This window comes from Anolis carolinensis, chromosome 2 (assembly GCF_035594765.1).
Source record: "Anolis carolinensis isolate JA03-04 chromosome 2, rAnoCar3.1.pri, whole genome shotgun sequence".
Lineage (NCBI taxonomy): Eukaryota > Metazoa > Chordata > Lepidosauria > Squamata > Dactyloidae > Anolis > Anolis carolinensis.
In genome coordinates this window covers 140157911-140179987 of record NC_085842.1, presented here as the reverse complement: position 1 = coordinate 140179987, position 22077 = coordinate 140157911, and the positions used below count along the sequence as shown (strand labels likewise).

General features: G+C 40.3%; 2 protein-coding genes across 4 annotated transcripts; one reads left to right on the top strand and one right to left on the bottom strand.

The window, feature by feature from the left end:
• Positions 1-345: 345 nt before the first annotated feature.
• Positions 346-9289, top strand: tmem220 (transmembrane protein 220). Its single transcript, XM_008104314.3, has 6 exons — positions 346-1586; positions 4093-4122; positions 4643-4703; positions 6666-6789; positions 7757-7816; positions 8780-9289. The coding sequence occupies exons 1-6, from the start codon at positions 1461-1463 to the stop codon at positions 8910-8912; spliced, it is 534 nt and encodes a 177-aa protein (XP_008102521.1). The 5' UTR covers positions 346-1460; the 3' UTR covers positions 8913-9289.
• adprm (ADP-ribose/CDP-alcohol diphosphatase, manganese dependent) lies at positions 5194-22063 on the bottom strand. 3 transcript variants are annotated; one of them, XM_062970681.1, is made up of 5 exons: positions 21914-22063; positions 16317-16922; positions 15283-15399; positions 10811-10905; positions 5194-5523 (listed from the first exon to the last, which is right to left on the bottom strand). In XM_062970681.1, the coding sequence occupies exons 2-5, from the start codon at positions 16897-16899 to the stop codon at positions 5488-5490; spliced, it is 831 nt and encodes a 276-aa protein (XP_062826751.1). In that variant the 5' UTR covers positions 16900-16922; positions 21914-22063; the 3' UTR covers positions 5194-5487. The 3 variants fall into 3 exon arrangements, with proteins under 3 accessions (XP_062826751.1, XP_062826750.1, XP_003217222.2); XM_062970680.1 differs by lacking the exon at positions 5194-5523 and adding an exon at positions 10217-10354; XM_003217174.3 differs by lacking the exon at positions 5194-5523 and having other exon boundaries at positions 10217-10905; positions 21914-22062.
• Positions 22064-22077: the final 14 nt, after the last annotated feature.

Genomic DNA, 22077 nt, shown 5'->3' with positions numbered 1-22077 from the left:
TCCCGCCTGGTAGTTGTAGTTTTTGACTGTGACACGTTCTTGGTGGTATGGGGATACCAAGCCACCTTGTCTGTCTCCTGAGGAATCTATATACAGTAGAGTCTGCCCGTTTATGTTGGATGAGACTCTACTGTACTATTAGAAATATGATGGCAAAAACAAAGCAAGACACCCTGAAGTTGCATTATAGAATTAATTCAGTTTAACATCACTTTAAATGTCATGTGTCAATGGTTTGGAATTCTGGGATTTATAGTTGGCCGAGAAGACTTAAGATCTTGTAAAGCTATAGCTCCAAGATTCCATAGCACTGAACTTTTGCAATTAAAGTGGTGTCTCACTGGAGATGCTCCCAGAGCCTGCTTCCTGCACTCAGGGCTATCCTTAAATGATCTCATGGAATCAATAGTCAAGGCATTTGTATTCTGGCTAGTATTTGACCTTCCTGCCCAAGCCACTTTAGTAAATTGAGCCCATATTTTAAAGCTGGTTTAGCTGTGGTGTTTCTCTTTGATTTGATTGTTGTGTTTACCTGGAATCGTTTGGGAAGAGAAAGAAACTGTCTTGGCACTTTTTTGTTTTGTTACATGTTTTTACCACATGTACTCTGTTGCTGAACTATGATTAACAGAATATATACAGGGAGCTCTGGTGTGGACTGGTCCATGAGGTCATGAAGAGTCGGAGACGACTGAGTGAATGAACACACACACATACCGAATCTTAACTTATACTGTTAATTGCCTAACCTTACAATCATCAGTTTATTTTCTCACAATTTCAGAACATGGGTGCAATAGGTTGAAACGTGTTTAAAAAGAGACTGCTTGGGATGCTTCAGTTGGGGATTGTGCATAGAACAGAATCCAAGACCTATGAGGCCTCTTCCAACTCTGAGTGGCTTGAGTGTTGGACAAAGGACTTCATCAGATTGAGTACTTTTCAATGACATGCTCCAGCAGGCTGTTAGAAATTATGGGAGTTGAAGTCCAAACCACCTGGAGGACCTAAATTTGCCAATCATAGAATTGTAGAGTTGGAAGAGACCTCATGGGGCATCCAGTCCAACCCCCTACAAGAAGCAGGAAAAAATCTCATTCAAAGCATCCCCAGTGTACATGTCTGATCTACACTGTAATATTAATTCAGTTTGGTGCCCCGTTTGACTTGGTATGATATCCTGGAAGTTGTAGTTTGGCAAGGTCCTGGGCCTTTTCAACCAAAGAGGGCTGGCTCTTAAGATTCCATAGCCCTGCAAGTTCAAGGAGTGTCAAATTTCATTCATTCTCCCTTGGCCAGAGTGGCTGGACCTTCCTTGGAGGAGGGAGAGAGGAAAGGAAAGGAATGGAGTGTTGTTTGGGCTGAGCCCGGGGCGGCCCCTCCTCCCTCCCATTGGGAGGAGAGTAAAGGGGGCTGGCCACAACTGGCAGCTGGCGAGCAAAGCGGGGTGAAGGAGGGAGATGGAGGCTTGCACTGGTTCCTCCTCGGCCAGGACCGAGGAGAGGTGTCCCCTTCAATCCCGGCGGCTGTGGAGGCTCAGCAACGTGGTCATGGCCCTTTTCTTCGCTCTGGCCGGGGCAGTACAGGTCGGCAGCTCAAAGAGGAAAGGAAGGGTGCCAGGAGGCTTCGCCTTCTTTCTCTCCCTCCCTCCCTCCCGCCCTTCCAAAGAGAGGGCCAAGGGGCAAAGGTGGCTGGATAGCTTCCTGCTCCTGCTGGCGACTGGGCAAACAAGAAAGAGATTGTGTTGCTGAAGGCTTCCATGGCCGGAATCACTGGGTTGTTGTGAGTTTTCTGGGCTGTATGGGCATGTTCCAGAAGCATTCTCTGCTGACCTTTCGCCCACATCTATAACAGGCATCCTCAGAAGTTGTGAGGTCTGTTGGAAACTAGGCAAGTGGGGTTTATATATCTGGGGAAGGCCCTGCAAAGGTGAGAGGATCCTTCTTGTCCTTTGTTGAACGTAGCATTTGTTGGATTTTCTTAGTGGGTCTCTAGATAGTTGATTGCAACATTCACATTTGCCTCAAGCAGGCTAGAGTTCTTTCTCCCACCCTGAACCTTCCACAGATATGTAAACCCCAGCTGCCTAGTTTTCAACAAGCCTCACAACCACTGAGGATGCCTGCCATAGATGTGGGCAAAACGTCAGGAGAGAATGCTTCTGGAACATGGCCATACAGCTCAGAAAACTCACAGCAACCCGAGAAAGAGATTTGCGCCTTTCCCCAGTTTGCTGGGTAACGTGCACCGGGTACATCTACACCACAGGATGAATGCAGTTTGACCGCACTGGAACTGTTCTGGTTAAATGCTATACAGAACTGTTCTGGCTAAATGCTATACAGTTATAAGATAGGTCCTATAGGTTTGTTCTTGAATTTTTTTTGTAAGTTGGAACAGGTAATTTAAAAAGTGAAGCGCCATTCAAATGTACATGTTATTTAGCTTTGGAAAGTATAGGGAAGGGTTAACATCCCTGTGGTATTTTACTGTCTATGCCCCGTTCAGAAAATTTCACCTTACTTTCTGTCCCTGTGATAATTAGATTTTGACAAATTTTGACTTGTTGTGGAAACAAGGATTGGCGAAAAAGCTTCATTGGAGATATCTTTTCCCCATGATAACTTCTTAGGGGTAGATATCTGTCACTTCCTGTTATCTGACCTCCCATTCATAACTATGAGTTGTTTGTAAGTCGGATGTTTATAACTCGGAGACTGCCTGCAGTGTGGTACGTCACCAGCACTCTTAGGCTAAAGGCATGGTCAAATGGCCAAGTGGGCCAAAAGGCACCAAGGCATCTCCTCTTTTCAATAACTTTTTGAAAATATTTGGTGTGATTTCATTTATTTTATATATACTGTACCTGATTCGATGGTAATGTAAAATTTAAAAACAAAAAAACCCCAAGGAATTATTTAATATTGAAACTCCTTGCCCTGCCTTTTACAACTCCCAGACTTCCATAGTATTGAGCCATGGCAGATAAAGTGGGGACTAACTGCGTTAATTCTACAGTATAGACAAACCCTTGAGCTGTGGAAGGGTCAGAACTGGGATTGAGTAGTTGTGGTAAACCCAGTCCTACACAATCCCATTGCCCAACTCAGGCCCCAGGAGTTTAAGGGAAAGTGGGTTTGGCTGCAGATCTCAGGAGTAAGCAGCATTGGGTGCATACTGTAGAATTAATACAGTTTGACACTACTTTAACTGCCATGCTATGGAATCCTGGGAGTTAATGATGACCCCATTAATTTCATCAAGTTTCTTAGGAAATGCGTTGCCATTGCCTTCTTCTGAAATATCGCTCATAGCACCATTCCTTGGCCCACTTTCCAGTTACTAACTAGGCCAGTGGTTTTCAACCTGTGAGTCCCCAGATGTTTTGGCCTTCAACTCTCAGAAATCCTAACTGGTAAACTGGCTGGAATTTCTGGGAGTTGAAGGCCAAAACACCTGGGGACCCACAGGCTGAGAACCACTGAACTAGACCCAACCCTACCAAGCTCCCAAGATCAGATGGGATCTCTTGTCTCCTGGCAGCTACTGTTCATATAATCTTGCAGGAAAGAAAAGGAAATGTTGCCTATCACTGCTTGTGGTTATTTTGAGCTAGGGTAAAATATATTTGCAAAGTATTTTTGGAATCTTGAAGCTGAAAAGTCATGTCTTAATGCTTTATAGATAAATTTTATTCCAAAAACCTCAATGATAGTTACATCATAAAAGACTAATATGTTGTCTTTGGCATTGTTGTAGACTATAGCTTGCATTCAGTGACACGGGTTACAATTTATGAAAGCTTAAGGCAAATAAAACTAAAATATTTTTACACTGTCCCGAATTTATGGAGAGCCAGTAAGGTGTGGCTTGAATATTGGGCTATGGTTCTGGAGATCAAGGTTCAAATCCCCTTTCAGCCATGGGAACCCACTGGGTGACCTTGGGCAAGTTACACACACTCTCTCTCAGAAATCTTGCCAAAAATGACATGGCAACCTTAAGTCAGCAACAGATTTTTTTTCTGAAAGATTTTGTGTTTTGCATGATGTAATATTAGCTTATGGCAATATTTTGCCTCCTTTGTTTCAGGTCAATGACCCTGATCCAGAAATCTGGATAGTAAGTATCTGCTCCAAGTGATAAATGTAATGGTGAGTTGCATTTCATCTCAAGCCCTTCCTTCCACCTGCCTGAAGCATCTTCCAGTGTTTGATTCAGGCTCTTTGCATTTCGCTTTAGGCCTCTGTTAATTAACCCTGTGTTCAAACAGGTAATTATATTTATGTTATTATTTCCTGAGATCATTCTCCAGGCAAGGCAGCATGTCTTCAGCTGATGATAAGTAAATCAACTCAAACTGCAAGCATCTCATCAGAATGGTGATAATATGGGGCATTTTTAGCAAGTCATTCTTACTTTGTCATCTGGGGCCTTGTATGTGCCAATGAATCTGCCTGAGGTCCCCATGTCTATGAATCACAGCATCTTCTTGTAAGACCAGCACTCTAGTATATGGCTGTCTTGGGACTTTGCATCAGCTCTCCATTATTACTTTATTATTTTGGCAATCTGGATGGAGTATAATGATTTTTCCCTGCCTCTATTTTCTACAAAGTATATTTACTGTGTTTCCTCTCAGGTTGCCTATTCTGTACCTGCAGCTCTGACACTGGTCGTTGGCCTTAATCCACCAATTGCAGGTATAGTATCAAAATGCCATATTTTGACAGCATTTGACCATGCATTTCCCTCTCTCTTCATACACATGCTGCTAAAATTCAAAAATAAGCTTTTATACTTGTTTTAATAGCTCATTTTGTCTTTCCCCTGCACCAAAATGTTTTATTTTAGCATTTAGTAACTCTTTCCCTCCTTACATCCTTTAAAATAAATTAACTACATAGAATATACTTTTTTGCTACTGATTTATAACAATTCATTAGATATCTGAATTTCTGAGAGATTTTATCATTATTCTACTGTTCTTTTTCTTTTTTGGGGATGGATTTTATCATACATTCGCTGTCCCAGATTTGTATTCAAGCCTATTTGAGTCAAAATAGGATATAGCATAGATATCCCCCCCCCCACACCTGCATAGGTTTGTTGACTTCTGCGAGACAAATGACCTCCAGGTGAACTATGACAAAACCAAGATATTGGTTTTTGGGGAAAGCAACAAAAAGCAAGTCTGGAAGGTTATTTATTTATTTCATGTCAAAGCATTGCATAATAAATAAGTTTAAAAGCGATATAAAGGAATCACAAACAGCTAAATGGTTTTAGACCAAAAGTGGACAACAGCAATCGCACTGTCCGTAGCTTTAAACAACTCCTCCTCTGTGCATGAGGCAGGGCATTGTGGGCAAGCATACATATGAGTTGTTTGTTCTGCTCCACAGTCACACAAGGTGGAGGATTCCTCCAGGTAGTGCCATCTTGCCAGGTTGTATTTTGATCTGCCCACTCTGCTTCTCAGTCTATTTAGGGACTTCCAAGTTGCCCATTCTTGGTTTGCCCCTGGAAAGTAAAGGGCCACTACATTGAGCAAGTAAAACATTTCAAATACCTGGGGCTCTGGTTTAGCAACAACTTGTCATGGTCCACTCATTTAAAATACACGCTGGCCCAGGCCCAATCAAGTATCAGTGCCATCAGGAGGTTCTGCCACTCCAGGGGCAACCAATATATTCCCCCAGCCCTGCAAGTCTTCCAAGCAAAAGTGAGAGCTCAAATACTCTATGGATCCCCTATCTGGCTAACCCCAAATAACTGCCATTACATTTCATTCAAAATTTCTGCACAAACTGTTTGGCATACCAAACTGTGTTCCATATGGTGCTTTATGTTTAGAATTTGGCCAATGCTCTATAGAGACCACCATTTGGTTAACCATCATAACATTTTGGTTACATATCCACTTCCATAGCTCCAGTAACTCATTGACCCAACTCACCTTGAGTGAACTACACCACTCAAAATGGTGCACAACAGTCCTAGCAAAGATCGAGAAACTGGGCTATGATAGCGACTACTTAAATATGCTAACTTTCACTGAGACTTTTACCCTCATTAAAGAGAGGCTACTAGCAATGGACCAACAACAACTGCAGGGCTTGGCCAATAAATCTTGTTCGCCAATGAACTTGGCAATTCCATTCACTCAGGGAAATCCAGCCTATTATATTACAGCTCTCACTATTCCCATATACAGGAGAGTTTATATGCTGGCCAGATTCAACGTTATGCCATCCTCGCTTCATAGAGGAAGGCTCAACGGACTACCGAGCGACAAGAGGCTCCATCCCACATATTCTTTTCCACTGCCCACTCTACCAAGAACCAAGATCAAACTTGCTATTGCAAGCTACAGATTTTATGAAACACCAATCAGAGCCAGACAAAGTAATGCCTTTAAATTTCCAAGATTTTAACTGCTTCCCCCCTTTCTATGGCAAAATTTCCTACATGTTAACCATTTTTTACATTCCATCATTTTAAGCATTTTATACACTTGCCTAGTGTCTATCCTCTAATTTTTTGTGTTCCACTGTACTTTTTACCTATCATTCTCTTATTGTTTGAAGAGACTGTGCAAGAAAAATGAGCTGAATATGTATATTTTATTATAATATATACAAAAGATTCCTCAATTTCTCCAGATAACGTTGTGTGGAGGACTCTTTCAGACCTACATACAGCAGCCTGCGTTGCGGGTTCTGCCATCTTGGGGTGGTCTTTGCTTGCTAATGCTCAAAAGAACATTTTGCATGAGGAAGAAGGCAGGTAAGTACTGAAATCTTTTCCCCTTCACCACTTCTGAATTACCAAACTTTTGTGGTAATGTGTGGTTTTCAGTTCATTGAAGTTATATTCTTATGACATTTTAAGGCAGGCATGGGCAAACCTCGGCTCTCCAGGTGTTCAGTCAGTAAGCTGGCTGGGATTTCTGGGAGTTGAAGTCCAAAACACATAGAGATCCCAAGTTTGCCAGTGCCTGCTCTGAGGGGAGGTCTGAAGAACCAGAAACTGAAAAGTAGACAAATATGCCCACAAATGTAAGTACTATAACATAAACCTTTGAAATTATTTTGAACATATGCTGTAGAGAGATACAGCTGGTGTATCAGGGCATGTCATGGCAATAAAATATCTTAGTGGATATCTTTTGTATTCTCCTACAATCTAACCTCATTGTGGCTACATACAGAGCATTGGAGGTGGCACTGCAGAACCATTATTGCTAATGGCACATAAGCCTTTCTTCATGATCATTATTTGGTTGAATTTTTTTTGTATGTGCTTCCATGGAACTTGAAGTGGTTTCCTGGAAAAACCAAAACAAGATCCCAGGATGTAATCATTGTTGCTTTCAAACATGTGTATGTTTTGGTGTGACACCAGTTGGAACCTACTGGGTAGTGCCTATGACAAGAAAAATATATCCATCTTTTGAAAGCTTTCTGACATCTCTAATCTATTAGTAACCCTGTGAAAAGGAACTTCAAATTATAAAACTGTTACAATTATTGCTTTCCTTGCCTACTGCAATATTCCCTTCTCCATATTTCCATTAGGTTATTGATCTGCTAATGTAGCTCAACCTACAAGACTGTCCTTAATTCATTCCAGAAAAATGATGATCTGGTATTTGTCACAAATTTATTTCTTCTTGCTGAGTTCTCCCGAATCTGATTTTATAGACACACATTTTAATAATTTTTATAACTCAGTTTTATTTGTTTAATAACAGGGAATTAATGGGTCTGATGATTATTACAGTCTGGATGAGCCTTTGCCGTAGCTCAGCCAAGTGAGTCCTTTATTTCAGCTCTGTAGTTTTGATGTATGGAGACATGCTTATGCTGGCAAGATGTATTGCAGCCTTCTCTCTCAAAATGACTGGTTTTAAGAGATCTTGTTATAAATCAAGGGCTTGATATAGCTGTTTTTAATGTAGAAAAGCAAGTTACATTTTTGCCCAGCATGTAGAGGGAAGAAACAAGTTTTTATATAACACATAATCACTGATGTGGAAGCACAGAATTAAGAGCCAGTAACAGCTTTCCATTTTATATGCCAGTGTATGAGATGGATATTGTAGGTTGTTATGGTAATGCATGTGTTATAGTGATAATTATACAAGATGCTTAGGTCGCATTATATACAATGGTGTAATAAAATTATGCTTTTAGTGTATTTTGTTATATGTATTTCAATAGTGTTTTGTTTAATCTTTGTTTTAACCTTGTTGTACCTTGCCTTGAGCCAGAGAGAGGGGCAGGTAACAAATACATAAATAAAATTATCATTATTATCATTATTATCATTATTATTATTATTATTATTATTATTATTATTATTATTATTATTATTATGGCAATAATCAAGGTTTGCTTTGAGGGAGAGGGAATATTGTCAATCCATGGATGTTTGAATGCATGGATGCAGAATCCTTTGATAAAGAGGGATGAACATATGTGTGAATTCCTTATTTACTCACATTTGAGTTCTCATGTAGTGGTTGAATAGCCAGCTCCACTTTAGCTAAATAGGACATTTCACAATTTTGATAGAATGATAACATGTTTTTGGAGGTTAAGTCTTGCACAAATTACTACTTTCTGCAACATACTTTTTCACTACCCTTAATTTTGCTTTTGAATTATATCTAGACAATGTAAAAAATGTAATTTAAACAAATTCAGATTTAGAGTTCATGCACCTTAACAGAATCTGATTTCCAGTAAAACCTTTGCTTTTTATTTCTTTTCAGGAAGTCTCTGGGTGGGATCCGTTTGGCCATTGCAATTTCTCTCTCCCTTTTCCCTTTTGCAATGTGGCTTTACACTTACGTGAATGCAGAAATGCGAGCATCTTGGCCATCTCACTGCAAAACAGCTATTTGACATTGTGGATGAGAGCCATTATCAATTTCTCTAGAGTTTCTTCCTCGGTGATCCCAAATCAGTAGGAACCACCACTGTGACCAGTTAATGATATCAGAGTCCAGAAATTTGGGGACAGAAAAATTCCAGGAAATAAAATTACTGTGTTAAAATGATACGAATCAGGGTCGTGTTACCCACATCCCCTTGATAATGTGCGAGGGGCTGGACTGAGTGAAAACTGGAGTGCTGAGGGAATACCATACGGCCAGAGCTGGCTTGAATCTCCTGATAAAGCCAATCAACCTAAGCATGGACAAAAGCCTTAAAGGAACAGTCACAACTATCACAACCACCTTGTTTACAGAATGTATATAAAACTACTGGTAATTTGTAAATATGTCTCTGAGTAGTCTGTTGGTATAAATTCTCTTCAACCCAGGAGCTATACTCCCCTGTGTGTTTGTCTACATTGCAGTGTGCTGGTGTTTTTAAAAAAACCCAGTTCTTAGGATTTTAGAGAAAGTCAAGTTGAAACTTTACCTACTAATAAATGAGCATCTGAACCAATGCACTCCAGAGATATTTTGATATAGTGCTTATTCCGCTTTTCAATGTTGTTCTTCTCAGTTAAGAAATGTTCACCCCCTCATTGGACACACATGTCTTATTTTAATGGAATGAGCCTTGTAAGACCAAGGTGGGCAGAGCTCACACTTGGCAGAATTTACCTTTTTTTGTTAGAACCCAGACATCTATCAGCTAGAAGCAACACAAAATAATGGGAGGGTAGAGGACAGAAATAAAAAGAATCGAGGATTAGAGTGTCTCTGATCACATTCTCAGCCCAGGAATTGATTTTAAAAAAATCAAAACTGAGTTTAGACACTTCTGGTTCCTTGTGCTACTCTTTGATTCACCCCCTAGCATTAATTGGGAAGGAGAGGCAAAATAGAAATCCATGCTAATCTGCTATACACTTTGCAAGATCAGTTAGTAAGTCCCCCGAATTACAGGTTTTCTGATTTCTATATTTAAGTAGTTAATATTTTCTAATTCTCATGTTTTGGTATGGTTGAAATTTGGAAACTTCATACTGACAAATATAACTCCGGGTTCCAGGGATGTTACAATATGAAAACGGCAACAAATGTATAGAAGCTTGGGGGATGGGGAGAGAATATAAACATACTGCCTGAACTAGCCAGCCAGTTTCCCAGCTGCAAGTTTCTAATGGAATGGAAGTATGACTGGTATGAATCACATTTTAGACTTATTCTTAAAAGTAAAATTATCACACTTGGATAAATACATAATTATTCACATTCTTGTTAGAGGATGTCGATTTTATTTTCATTTCTGGTTTTCTGGTGTAAATGTATTTGATTAATTCCCCAAGTGTCATGTCATCAAACGGTGTTGACATTTAGTTTGATTGTCAAGATTTGAAGTTGAATGTACAGCTAGAACACAAATTGCAATGAGCTTTAGGAACGTAAGCAGGACATTAAGTTGTACTAGAAACTAGTGGTATTTATTTAAAGATCAATATGCCTTATATCAAGCAGATGTATGCCTTATATCAAGCAAATTTTGATATTAATATCAAAATATTTTAGAAATGAATATTTAAAAATGTTTTCAAGTAAAAGCAGCAGTAAAATCATTCCTATTACAGAAAAATAAAAGAATCCTAGACTTCAAAACACAGAGTTGCAATGATTACTTTTGTAAAGCATCTCTCTATCTGGCATGCTTCCATTACCTTTTAATACCATTCTGTCATGATAGACATATATAGTTCCAAAAGCATTGCTCTCTGGAGGAGTTGCTATGATCCCTTCAAGCGTAAGATGATGAACTCCATGAGAGTCTAAATAGTAAGCATCATAGTGTAGGTGGCCAGCAAGAAAACATACCACAGAGTTATGCGAGTGAATGATGGAAAGGGCCTCTTCATAGTTCCAAGCAAGGCAGACTATGTTTGTAGCATGTGGGTGAATAGGGATATGCCCTGGGAGGGAAAAAAGAACATAAGGATTCAGATATTACACCATCTTGTGCATTCTACAGTTGCATAAAGTTCTGCAGAATTTGGCAGAAAAATGATTTTGTGCCTTCAGGTTGTTTCCAACTTATTCCAATACTATCACCAGGTTTTCTGGGGCTGAGTATGTGTTTTCACTATACTGATAGAGAGTAAGACAGGGGAAATGTGGTCAGATGTTACTAAACTGCAATCACCATAATCCCTAGTTGCATACTAATAGTAAGGAATCCTAAGAGTTGTAGTCCAGCAACATCTGTGAGGCTACACTTGGCTCATCCTTTAATTTTTTTGACAAATTGGACCTAGTTGAAACAAAGTGAATATGAGCTGAAATGTTGCATGAAAAGTATTTGATTCAGATTTTAGATCCTTCACATACTTTTCTGATTTGTAATGGGAATTAAAAAATCAGACTACTTTTGCATATTGATGCAGAACATTTGACACCCTATTGTTTTGTACTTTTCAATTCCAAAAACTCCACCTAGCAAACTAGTGGTAAGAGACCTGGAACTGCAATCCGAAATGTATGGAGCTAAAGGTTCCCCAGCCTTTCTTTGTCAGGGAAGTTGTAAAGGTACTGAAATACCTTTAGTAAACATTTGCGTTATAGATCCTTAGGGAATTGATTTAAAGTCTTAATATTTTAACCCTAGAGTGTCTATATTATTACTTGTTCTTTTCTATGTGTATTAATAGAAAGTGAAAGGTTTTTGTCCATAAACCTGCACTATCTAGGCAGAGCAGTTCTACTGCTGAAGGAGAAAAGTGACAATGGAAGAACTCACATTTCTGGTGTCCAATCAGAGTCACACTACAGGGTAGGATGCAGGGAAGAAGTGTTTCTCCAGATCCTTCCTACCCTCCACCAGCAGCTGTCTCCCTCTTTCAAGGCCTGGCAGAGATTTGCTGTTGATTTGGGCAGGAAAATGCTGGGGAATCCCAATCACCCAAGCCTTCCACTGATTGCAGCACCCATCAGCATAGCCAGTGATGAGGAATGCTGGAATTTATAGGTCTGCAAATTTGGAGGGCTCAAAAGTGTTATTTTTAGCCAGTACTTTTTTTAATAATTATTTTACATACACACACACACACACACACACACACACACACACACACATATATATATATGGGTTGGAAGAGGGGTAGTCAAGGTAGGGTGTAGGAAAGGATGGGTAGAAGGGGGGAAGGATTAAGGGGAAGTATGAAGGAAATGGAGGAATAGACGGGATTATGGGGGAGGGGGGGGAGTTAAAAAAAAAAGTCAGATTTCCACTTCTCTTCCGGAGAGGGGAGAAGATATCCTGTATTCAAAATCCTCTTTTTGTCTTCATTCATTTCTTCAAGTATAATTTGCATTTCTGCCTTCTTATTACTGGGTGAGAGTACTGGTATCTTCCTTCTTAATTGTTCTCTTTTATTCTTACTACAGTAGAGTCTCACTTATCCAACATAAATGGGCCGGCAGAACGTTGGATAAGCGAATATGTTGGATAATAAGGAGAGATTAAGGAGAAGCCTATTAAACACCAAATTAGGTTATGATTTTACAAATTAAGCACCAAAATATCATGTTATACAACAAATTTGATAGAAAAAGTAGTTCAATACGCAATAAGGTTATGTTGTAATTACTGTATTTACGAATTTAGCACCAAAATATCATGATATATTGAAAACACTGACTACAAAAATGCGTTGGATAATCCAGAACGTTGGATAAGCGAGTGTTGGATAAGTGAGACTCTACTGTATTTTTTGTTTTTCTTCTATTAAAAATCTCTCTACTTGTTTCCAGTTTCCTTTCTTGGTTTTCCCTGCTGTTTTGCTGTTAAATATGTTAGCCTATCCATGTTCTTTATTTCTACTATTTTAATTATCCATTCCTCTTTAGTGGGGATTTCTTTTTGTCTCCAGTACCTAGCATAGGTAATTCTGGCTGCTGTTGTAAGATAGGCCATTACTTTTTCTTCATTTGTGTCCCTGATATTTTTTTAAAATTCCCAATAGATATATTTCCGGAAGATTTATGAATTTGAGATCTATAATTTTCTGAGTATTTTCATGTATCAGGGACCAAAATTCTTTTGCCTTTTTACACTTCCACCAAATGTGGTGGTAGGAGCCTTCCTCTTCACCACATTTCCAACATTTTAAATTCCTGCTTTTTTAAATAATGCCCAATTTTTTAGGTGTTATGTACCATCTGTAGAATACTTTCATCCAATTTTCTTTTAATTGGTATGCATATGTAAATTTAAGCCTTCTACCCCAACAAGCTTCCCATTCATCCATTTGAATTGATCTTCCTATATCTTTAGACCATTTAAGCATGCAATCTATATATATAAAAGAGTGATGGCATCAGGGCAGCGGACAAAACAACAAAACTACAGGCCCCCCCCCCCCCAACCTCAAAATTTGATAAAATAAAGTCCTAATTAGAGGGACAGGAAAAATTGTTTTTATCCAATTGCTGCCAGTTACAGGGCTAAGCTCCGCCCACTTGGTCTACTAGCAACCTACTCAGCCCAGGGGACAGGCACAGTTAGGCCTCACTTAGGCCTTTTCCACAGATTATCTGATTTTCACTGGATTATATGGCAGTGTAGACTCAAGGCCCTTCCACACAGCTATATAACCCATTTATAATCTTATATTATCTGCTTTGGATTGTCTTGACTCCATACTACCATATAATCTACTTCAATGTGCATTTTATACAACTGTGAAGATCGGGCCTCATATAATCCAGTTCTAAGCAGATAATATAAGATTATAAATATAATATGTAATGATTACTGTGATATAATAATACAGAACAATATAATATCTAAAATCAGGACAGTAAATAAAGAGCAACACTCTGAAAGCATAAGCCACAGCAACGCGTGGCCGGGCAAAGCTAGTTTTTTACTAATTCAGTTTCAGTGTTCACTCTAATAAAATCTTATAGATCTTTGCTATTACCCTACCTTCCGTGAATAACACTTTATCCCACAAATTATTTGTATCCATAAAGCCCACATTCTTGTCTTTCTTAAACCGATCTTTAAGTTGGCCATATTGTAGCCATGAAATATTTCTGAATTTATCCTTTATTTCCTGTTGTGATTTTAATATATATTCCGACCCTTGTTTCTTTATTAATTCTTCATATTTGGGCCAACGTGTCCACCCCAATAGTCTCCTTTGTGTTACCTCTAGTGGGGATATCCAGCTCGGGGTTTTGTTATATAATCTATTCTTATATTTATTCCATGTTTTTATGAGGGCCGACCTGACAAAATGATTACAAAATTTTTCTCCGTTTTTATTTTATCACATACCAAACATATGAGTGCCAGCCTATGTGTAGGTCAAAGCCCTCAACAGTAAGGATTTTCCTAATTTTGATTTGTAGCCAATCTTTAATCCATATTAAGTTACATGCTTCGTAATATGTTTAAAAAATTTTTTAGCCAGTACTAATAACAGAGCTCTAGTGCTGGTGGGGCAAGGATGAAGGAGAATTGGGCAGGGACGGACTCTATCGTAGAATTAATGGAGTTTGACACCACTTTAGCTGCCATGGTTCAATGCTACGCAGTTGTAGTTTGGCAAGGTCTCTAGCCTTCTCTGCCAAAGAGTGCAAACTACAATTTTCAGAATTCCATAGCATTTAGAGATGGCAGTTAAAGCAGGGTCAAGTTGTATTAAATCAATACTGTATTGGTTCCCAACCTGTGGTTCTCCAGTTGCTTTAGACTTCAACTCCCAGAAATCCCAGCCAGCTTACCAGCTGTTAGGAATTTTGGAAGCTGAAGTCCAAAACACCTGGAGGACCAAAAGTTGGGAACCACTGCTGTAGATACACCTAGTTACACTCTGCATTTCAAGGGCTAACTTCTTTCTCTGTCCTTGTAGAGCTAAGAGCCAAACCAGCTGAGGCTTGCTGGCATGTCTTACCAGAGACTATCAAACTGCAATGCTGTATTGGGTGTACAAGTGCCTTCATGTCACCTGTTGGCTTACACTGATGCATGCATTTCATAGAATTTTCATAGGCAAAAAATCAGAGGTGGTTTGCTACAAAATGATTACACTAGTGTATCCGCACAACATTAAGTGTTAATTTTTGTAGACATTTAGACAGCTTTGAGGAGATGCAAGTCACTGGTCTTTTTCTATTATCCTATCTTTTTTCTCCTTTGGGAAAATGGATCAAACGCACTGTAGAGCTTGAGGTTTTATTTCAAAAAAATATTTAAGCTTCTCAGTAATAAGGCCAGAGGCAATGTGCAACAGACACAAACATTTAAAACATAAATTGTAACAATGAGAATTACTAAAACTTACCCATGATCACAACTCTTTCTTGATTTTCATCAGCATATGTAAGAATTTCATCAAGCCAATGCAGCTGGTCTTGACTGAATCCTCCGTTAAATTGTACAAACTGACAATCATCAAGGTCTGTAATGGAGAAAAAAAAACTAGCAAGCTATTTATGCTTTACTTTCAGCTGTGTATTTTTAGGAATTTTAGCTCTGTCTTCACTGCTTATGGAGATGTGTGGCTTTAAAATAAAATAATAATTTAAATCCAACAAGGACCAGCCCAACTCTTTAAAGATAAAAATAGAACATTTCAGCACTGCATCTAGACCACAAGCTCGGGCATTAAGTGCTTTTAAAATAGCAAAAACTACCAGGATGCCTTTGGTGGAAAGAAAACAGACATGGTGACAGAGTCATGCTGATGCCTCCTTATGCAGGGATACATGGCTTTGGTAATACTATCATTCCAATACTGTGCTCTGCCAAGGTGCCTATAATGCTCTTGCCATCTCTGTTGCCAGCTACCTCCAGCAACATTTCTGTACAGAAACAATTCAGTTTCACAGCAGGTGGCAGAGGACTGCCTCTGCATGCCAGACACTTAAAGCTTGCCAATGTCATCATGGGACAGAAGCACAAATCTTTTTGGGTCCTCATGACTTTTACAATCAGATCCAGAATCCAGCTACTCTGATTTTTCACCAACATGCCCTGGGCCTTTTTTTATCTGCTGTCCTTTTAAGGAAGGAAAGCAAAACAGACCACTGACTCAGGATGGGCCACTCCTTGCAGCTGTTGCCAAAAACTGGCCTTTAGGAGCAATTTTTATGACTGATGTCACACATATAAAATTGAATCTTGTGCTTTCTTAATGTAAATGTTATTTGTAAGCTGCCTTGGAAGAATCCTGGTATCCTGAAAGCCCGCTGTAAATATAGTAATAAGTAACATAAAACCACCATTCTGTCTTAGCAAACCATTTGTCTAAATCCAGGAAGGGTTAAAGTGAGCCAAAGAGGATACTTGTGACCTCTGATCAACACAATACTTTACCTAGTGGGCTATTCAGATTCTCATTTTTATTTTTCTGTCGCAGTAGATGGAGAGACTCTTGATATTTTTTGCTGGATGTGCCCCTCCCCAAAGTACTTAAATCATAGGCATCAAGAAGGATAAATCGAAATTTAGACATTGGGCAGAACTGATAAGCATAGCAGAATTCTGAAGCAGCGTCTTCAGTGGGGCTTTGATGAGTGACAAAATGGTTAGGTAAAGTTTTGTCTTCTAAATACTTGGTGTTCAGTGCTGATTGAACCAGATAATCTCTGCTGAAGTTGTACAGTTCATGGTTGCCCCATATGTGGTGCACTGGGGCCTTGAGCTTCTGAAATTCCTTCAGGACTATTTCCAGTGCTCTCTCTGACATCTTGTGTTGGGCATTGAAGCCATCAATGACGTCCCCAAGCTGCAGTGCAAACTGGACCTCTCTTCCATTCCACTCTTCTACTGCCTTCTGGAGATGACACAGGCTATGCCTATAGTATCTCTTCTGGATTCCTAGGAAATCATAGCCATCCTCTAGATCAGCATACTGAATGTCTGCTATGACTCCAAAGGAGAAGAGAGCTTCATCCATTGGTGTTGACACACTGCCAAAATCTAACACAAAAAGGGAAAAAGCTTTGTTTCAAACCTTATGAGAAGTATATAAGGGTAAGCCATACTTAGTGATATATCAGATATTCTGTAAGTGTATAAAGCATAACTAATATGGCTTTGGGCAAGCTATACTGCTCTTAGGTCAACAGAATAATAAGAATATTATTACTATTATTATTTCTTACTCACCTCTCCTCATGGCTTGAGGTGTGTTATAACATTTCTAAAACATAATCAAAACACATAATCATTTAAAAACACTCCATAGAATATATTAAAACATATTTCCATAAAATACATATTAAAATATACAAAACAAAAATTAGACCTAAAGTGGAAGTTTAAAATTAATAATTAAATGTCAAGGTCAGACGCCAGCCAATGGATGGAAATAGTTTATTGTATAAACAACTCAAAAAAGCTCATAAAACAAACACAGGAGCTTGCAACATTTAAACTTCAGTGCAAAAAAGACATTTGAACTGAAAAAACTCCAAAAAACCAAACTGGAGTATAATCCGGATTATCCAGAGATATAATCCAGATTAAAACAAAACTACTTAGATTCAGCTCAAAATTGCCGGATAACTTGAAGAAGGCAAAACAAACTACAGGCCGAATTCCGAAGAGTCCAAAATAAGCAGAATCCCAACTGGGCTACAAATTGAGTTTTAAGGCTCAAAACAAACAATGTCCCAAACTAGGCCAAACTTTGCCGCCGGAGGCAGTGCAAACAAACCGGTGCCGGAACAAAGTAACGAAGGGCAAAGAGTTACTGCAGTGTCAGAAGCCAAGCCAGTGGTCAGTAACGAAGCGTAATTGCAGAACCAGGAGTCAAACCGGAATTGGGAGTGAAGAGTAATTGCAGAGTCAGGAACGAAGCCAGCGGTCGGTAACGGAGCGTAACTGCAGAACCAGGAGCCAAACTGGAATTGGGAGCGGAGCGTTACTTCAGGGTCAGGAACTAAGCCAGCAGTCGATAACGGAGAGTAGTTGAGAATGAAGCCAAACCGGAATAGGGAGCAAAGAGTAATGCCAAAACGATGTCCAGTCCAAGGTCCAAGATGAGAAGTCGTCACAGCAAAGTCCTCGTCAATGGATTGACACAAGTAGCCAAAACGACGGAGGCGAACTAATGCAGACAGTAATCACAATGCAGTCTAAGGAAAACCCACACAGTTCCAGCTCCCGTCGTAGAAGTAACCCAGAATAAACTTACGTTGGTTGCACAGTCCCAAGCCAGTCTTCAGGAACACGAACACAAAACCCAATGGCGCCCAACAACCACCTTGCCACACTTAAGGGCCCAATGGCCAAATGCCCTCAATTTATTTACAACTCGTCTTCAGAACTCGAGCCGGGCACAGCCCTTCCCACAGGTTGCTCCCATTCCTCATCCGAGCTGGAACTGTCCTGCCGACGCCCAGACCTACCCGCAGCTGTGGAACTATCCCCACTCCTCCAATTAGACCACCTTGGGTCTGATCCTGAAGGATCCCATGTTTCCTCAGCATTCCCATTACCAGTGAGCCCAGTCTTCCCATCACAACCCTCTGGAGCGCGTGTCCATTCCATACCATCTTCTTATGCCCGTACCACATCCCCAACATCCATTTCAAGCCCATCCTCATCTGTTGATTCCTCAAATATCTCTCTAAGCCTCTTTCTTTGTAACTCCTCAAATGAGTCTTTCTTCTCTTCTTGCTACTATCAGTAGTATCGTTGACCCCAGAAGGCTCATTCACACTAAAACTATCTGGGTAGGCCTGCCAGAAGAGATACATCTTCACTTATGTCTTAAATTCTGAAGAAAATATAATACAGTGTTCCCTCACTTATCGCAGGGGTTAGGTTCCAGGACCACCTGCAATAAGTGAAAATCCACGAAGTAGGGACACTATATTTATTTTAATATTTATACATTATTTTAGTAGTTATACACTATTTTAAGTCTTTATCAACCAATTGTATGTTGATAAATTGTCTCCTCCTCCTCCCGTTGCTGCTTGGGCTCCTTTTCTCTCTCTTCGGCTTCTCCTTCCTCCCTTACTTAGGCTGTGAGTTGTAATTTTAATGATTTATAATAGTCTTTTAGAGTTTATTGAAAAACCGTGAAACAGCAAATCTGCAAAAAGTGAACCACAAAGTAGTGAGGGAACACTGTACTTGAAACAAAGATTCAAGCTGCAGGCCCACAAACATTCATCTGGTTTAAGGGGAAACCACATTGAACTTCTAAATTTTCACAATTCTTACTTCAAGTAGCACTACAAACACTGAGAAATTGTTCCAAACTTCATACTTTCACAGTGGTGGACTAAACTCTTTTATATAACTACACACTCTGTGACTTTGAGGCGTATATAGCTATTTGAAATATAGGCACTATAGTGCGTGTTCTCATTGGTTTTCTAAATAGAAAAACATTTTTTGTTAACTTTGCTGGGAAGACAGTATGCAACACAGTCTTTCAGATATCTACTCAGATGAAAGCCATCTGTATTGTCTCCCTTATAAACACATAGTCACCGAGTCCTTAGTATATACAGGGATTTGGTTCCAGACACACACTGTCAGTGGATACCAAAATTCATGGGTGTGCAAGTCCCATTATATACAGTGACTAGCTGTGCCCGGCCACGCGTTGCTGTGGCGTTGTCTGGTGGTGTTGGTGAGAAATTGTTGAGGTAGTGGTGGTATTGAATGTCTGTTGTATGGTTGTCTTTATGTTTAGTATGCACACTGAAGTGGATTATATGGCAGTGTGGAGTCAAGATAATCCAGTTCAAAGCAGATAATATAAGATTCTAAATGGGTTATATAGATGTGGAAGGGCCTTGAGTCTACACTGCCATATAATCCAGTGCAAATTAGATAATCTGTGGAAGAAGCCTAAGTGAGGCCTAATTGTGCCTGTCCCCTGGGCTGAGTAGGTTTGCTAGGAGACCAAGTGGGCGGAGCTTAGCCTTCTAACTGGCAGCAATTGGATAAAAACATTATCCAAAACATTGCTGTAATTAGGACTTTATTTTTCTTTTTTTTGTTGTTGTATCAACCTAGAGCCGTGAATGATGGGTTGTGTTGTCAAATTTTGAGGTTGGGGGGCCTGTAGTTTTGTTGTTTTGTCCGCTGCCCTGATGCCATCACTCTTTTATATATATAGATGTAGTAAAATGGCATGCTGCCTGATAGAAAATGGTGAACGACTCAAATAGTGAGAACATCAAGATCTGTGACATGGCAGGAGGTTACAGCAAGCATGGGCAAACTTCTGACCTCTGGGTGGACTTCAGCTCCCACAATTCCTAACAGCCTACTGGCTGGGTTGCTGTGGGTTTTCCGCGTGGTATGGCCATGTTCCAGAAGCATTCTCTCAAGACATTTTGTAGATTTTTTTATATGAATTGTTTTACATTGTTTTTAGGCATTGAATTTTTGCCTATTTATTATAAGCCGCTTTGAGTCCCATCGGGGAGAAAGGCAGGGTAAAAGTGATGTAAATAAATAATAAATTAATAAATTTCACCCACATCTATGGCAGGCTCAGAGGTTGTGAGGTGTTGTAAACTAGGCCAGTGGGGGTTATATCTGTGGAAGGTCCAGGGTGGCAGAAAGAACTCTTGTCTGCCTGAGGCAAGTGTGAATGTTTCAATTGGCCAGCTTGATTAACATTGAATAGCCTGGCAGCTTCAAAGCCTAGCTGTTTCCTGCCCGGGGGAATCCTTTGTTGGGAGGTGTTAACTGGCCCTGATTGTTTGTCTGGAATTCCCCTACTGACTGTTATGAATTGTGGGAGTTGAAGTCCAAAACACCCAGAGGGCCAAAGTTTGCCCATGTCTGGGCTATAGCATGGTAGCCCATCTATCAGCAAAGTCAGAAAAATCAAGCTTTGCTTTTTGGAATGTTTTTCAGTCCTGGTTAGTTGAATCCCTGGATGTAAAACCTGTAGATAGGGAGGGCTGCCTGGCCCTATATACACTGCCATGTAAAAACCAGATTGTCTACTTTGAACGGGATTATATGGCAGTGTAGATTCATATAATTCAGTTCAAAGTAGATAATCATCTGCTTTGATAATGTGGATTATATGGCAGTGTAGAAGGGGGCACTGCCTTGATTTAGTGACTTGAGAACATACTGCAAGTCGCTTCTGGTGTGAGAGAATTGGCTGTCTACAGAGATGTTGCCTGGGGTGACACCCTGATGTGTTGCTGGGAGGCTTCTCTCATGTCCCCGCAAGCTAGAGCTGATAGGTAGGTCTTGCAGATTCGTAATGGCAATCTTCAAGTCAGCAACCCAACCTTCAAGTCAGCAGTTCAGTCGGCACAAGGGTTTAACCCATTAACTCTGTCTTGGCTAATAAACTCGGATTGAATACTGTAGGCAGATTGAAGAAGTGACGCAAACATCACCTGAATCCAACCTGGACTCCAAACTTGCCCTCCCAGCTGCGGTTGTGTGCCTTCCAGTCAGATGTCTCATCATATCCATGGAAGTTGTAGTTTGGAGATGCACCTGGCAGAAAAGCAACAACACCCAGGATCCCACAGCATTGGACCTTGGCAGTAAAAGTGGTGTCAAATTCATTCTCCTCTCCTTTGGCCTGGCATACCTCACAGCCTGCAAGCAGCTTAGACCTGGCATGGGCAAATTTGGGCCCTGCAGGTGTTTTGGACTTCAGCTTCCACCATTCCTAAGAGGCTCAGGCCCTTTCCTTTCTGAGGGGGAAAAGGAAGGGGCCTGAGCCTGTTAGGAATGGTGGGAGTTGAAGTCCAAAACACCTGCCGGGCCCAAGTTTGCCCATGCCTGGCTTAGACCTTCCAGGAGCCCTCCGACTGCATCTGGGGGAGGAATGCGACCTCTGACTTTGGCTTCCAATCCTTCCCTTGGCCTGAGCGACGCAGAGCTATACGTTACCCTTCTCCTCGCCTGCATATAACGCGGTTCTAAATGGGACTGGAGCCTGGGGGGCTTCCTAGCCTCCAACTTACCGGAACAAATACGGGCACAAAGCGGCCCGGTTGTGTTTTGGTCTCATTTGTGCTCTTGACGGTAGGCGCCGCTCTAGCCGCCCGGCTTCTCTTGAGATCTAAAGTTCATACCATAGAGAGACCGAACGTCCTTGCGTTCTGAGGGAGGAGGAAAAAAGCCGGGG